The 2,608-nt window shown below is 44.9% G+C and overlaps 1 protein-coding gene across 1 annotated transcript in view; it reads left to right on the top strand.

Moving 5' to 3' along the window:
- The first annotated feature begins 443 nt into the window (after window positions 1-443).
- The window catches only part of LOC105043077 (ethylene-responsive transcription factor ERF096-like), a 6,946-nt gene continuing 4,781 nt past the window's right edge, over window positions 444-2,608 (top strand). The window contains exons 1-2 of the mRNA XM_010920501.4: window positions 444-479; window positions 968-1,014. Coding sequence (XP_010918803.2) covers window positions 444-479; window positions 968-1,014 — 83 coding nt within the window. The remainder of the gene's footprint in view (window positions 480-967; window positions 1,015-2,608) is intronic.

Raw genomic sequence — 2,608 nt, forward strand, 5'->3', positions numbered from 1 at the left:
GCTCGGCTCATCTATGGACGAGAAGCGTGCGTTGGAGAACTGCATAGAAACATATTCCGCTCAACTCATCCATGGATGAGGAGTGAGCATTGGAGAATCGTATGAAGACACGTTTCGCTAAGCTCGTCTGTGGATAGGGAGCATGAGTTAGAGAACCACATGGAGATGCATTCTGCTCAGGTCGTCTGTGGATGGAGAGCGCACATTGGAGAACCTCATGGAGATACATTCCGCTCAGTTCATTCATGGACGAGGAGCATGCATTGGAGAATGTTAGGACATTCAGATCTATAAAATAAAAACTTTTATTGCTTATTTCATGAGAATTACAACCTAAGAATAATAAATGTGTAATTTGTCAGGGTTCCATATTTGGAGAATTGAAGCTCTATCAAGTCGGTGAAGTCAATGCACCCTTGATTGTACCACTTTATTGACACGATATGGGCCTTTCTTCTGCTCAGCTTGATCTGAAAGAGGTATGGCAGATCTTCCCCCCAGAGATGGTATGGATAGTCCCTGCTATTGGTTGATCTCTGTGGGGGTCTTCTTGTCATGGAGGATCACCCTGCGGGTTCTCTTGGATTCATTATTTATCGATATAACGTCGAAGATAGCCCCATCGGATGAGTACTTCTATCTCTTCTCTAAGCTGCCAGCATTCCTTCATATCTGCCCGTGGTCCCAGTGGTACCTACAATATTTTTTCAGATCCCTTGCTTGCACTGGAGTAGACATTCTCTTTGATCTGGGGAGCTCTTCTTGGCATTCTATCTCTATCAGTATCTGAGTACGGAGGTGTTTAATGGAGTGAAATAGTGAAACTTCCATGAAGAGGTTCTAGATCGGTGTTGTCCCACAGGGGACCTAGCTCGATTTCCTTGAGGTGGAGTCCGAGAGCAATGAGGCCTTTGTTCGACGTGTCAATGTTGCAATTGCTGATAATCTTTCTTCTTGCCCTATTTAGTGTTCAGCTACAATCCGCCATCAAGAGTTTTTCCTTGCGGATCCCAGGCATTCTTTGCTTGAGCATACCTCTCCGTCCGCTCTAACATTTTAATGAAATCCTTTGAATATTTTTTGTTGAGCTAGAAGAGGAGGTCATTTGAAGAAGTCCAGCCTTTAGTAAGGTCATTACCACAGATTAGTCCAAGTTTCACACTTCCAAAATTACAGTGTTGAAGCAGTTGATATAGTCCCAAAGTGGCTCATTCTCTCACTGCTTTATGTTGATGAAAAAGTCTGAGTTACGACGCTGCCAATGGCTGCTGACAAAGTGCGCAATGAACATCCGACTTAGCTGATGAAAGGAGTCCATGATATTTCATTGTAGGCTCAAATACCAGTGGCGGACAGTTTTCCTCAGAGTTTAGGAAAAAGCTCGATAGAGGGTCGCATCAGTTGCTCCTTATAGGAGCATGAGAGATTTAAAAATTTTTAAGTGGTCCACTGGATCAGTAGTTTCGTTGTATGGCTCCAACTGTGGCATCTTAAATCGGGGTGGCAAAAATTTGCTCATGATCTTTTGGATGAATGGTGAATTGGTATTGAAACCAAGATCGACATGTTGCTATTGTGATGCCTGCAGTGCATCGATCCATTGCTGCATCTCCTAGAGCCTCCTTTCCAGATCGTTCTTTCAAGTTGGGGGTAACAAGGAGAAAAATGGCCCGATGTTGAGTCCCTTCTCGAGATTGGAGTGGGCGATCGTCTACGTCTATATCGGATTGGGCTATCAAAACGATTGAGATAGCTGGCACCCACACTTGGGCTATGGAGGGGTCAGTCTGTCGATCTTCCTCTAGTTGGCTGTGGATTCTTTGGGGCAGAATGAGGCTCAATGTTCTACTGCATCCTCCTTATCGTGGCTGAAAGAGCTTGCACCTGCTGGACGAGGTTGTTATACTGATCTTGGGAGACCATCAGTGTAGTGGGTGGAGGATTCTTTTGGTTCGGTGGTGGTGGCGCATTCTTCGGTGGGGCATTGTTGGCCTGCCTGCCATTAGAGCGGTGTGACACGTTCAATGCTCCCCTTTGTATCTTCATGGTGATCTGTGATGAGCTCTCTCCTCTCAAAATAAGATGTCAAAATTAGTCAGGGACTCTTGCTCTAGCGTCAAGTGTTGCTTTTGATCTCCACACCTAAGGTCAGATCGTCGAGGTGATGCTATCACTGGAGCTCTGACTGAATACCTGCAAAAAGTTCTTATCGGGGTGTTCTCCGATGAAGACTCTCTGATACTCAAGTCAGGAGATGGAGAATGATGAGAAGGAGAGAATGGGAGTCGAGAGCTTACGTTGAGGGGCTCGATGCTCCTTTACTTATAGAGGAGTTAGAGTTGTATACATCTCAGAGTTTTGATTGCTTTTTGGATTTGGCATGTAGATTGATTCGGAGGATTTGGAGAGGTTATTTCCTTTTGAGGGAGACTCGATCGCAGAAGAATCTTTCTTTATCTGAACTTTTCTAATTTGCTGGAGAGGTGGATTCCATAAATAGTGATCCTTTGACTGTAATTCGATTATGGTCGACCTGAAATAGCTCGTCCGGAGTCGAGGTGAGGTTCGCGGTAAGAATCAAGGATCGAGGACAGCCGCTTTCAATTCG

This window comes from Elaeis guineensis, chromosome 4, assembly GCF_000442705.2.
Source record: "Elaeis guineensis isolate ETL-2024a chromosome 4, EG11, whole genome shotgun sequence".
NCBI lineage: Eukaryota > Viridiplantae > Streptophyta > Magnoliopsida > Arecales > Arecaceae > Elaeis > Elaeis guineensis.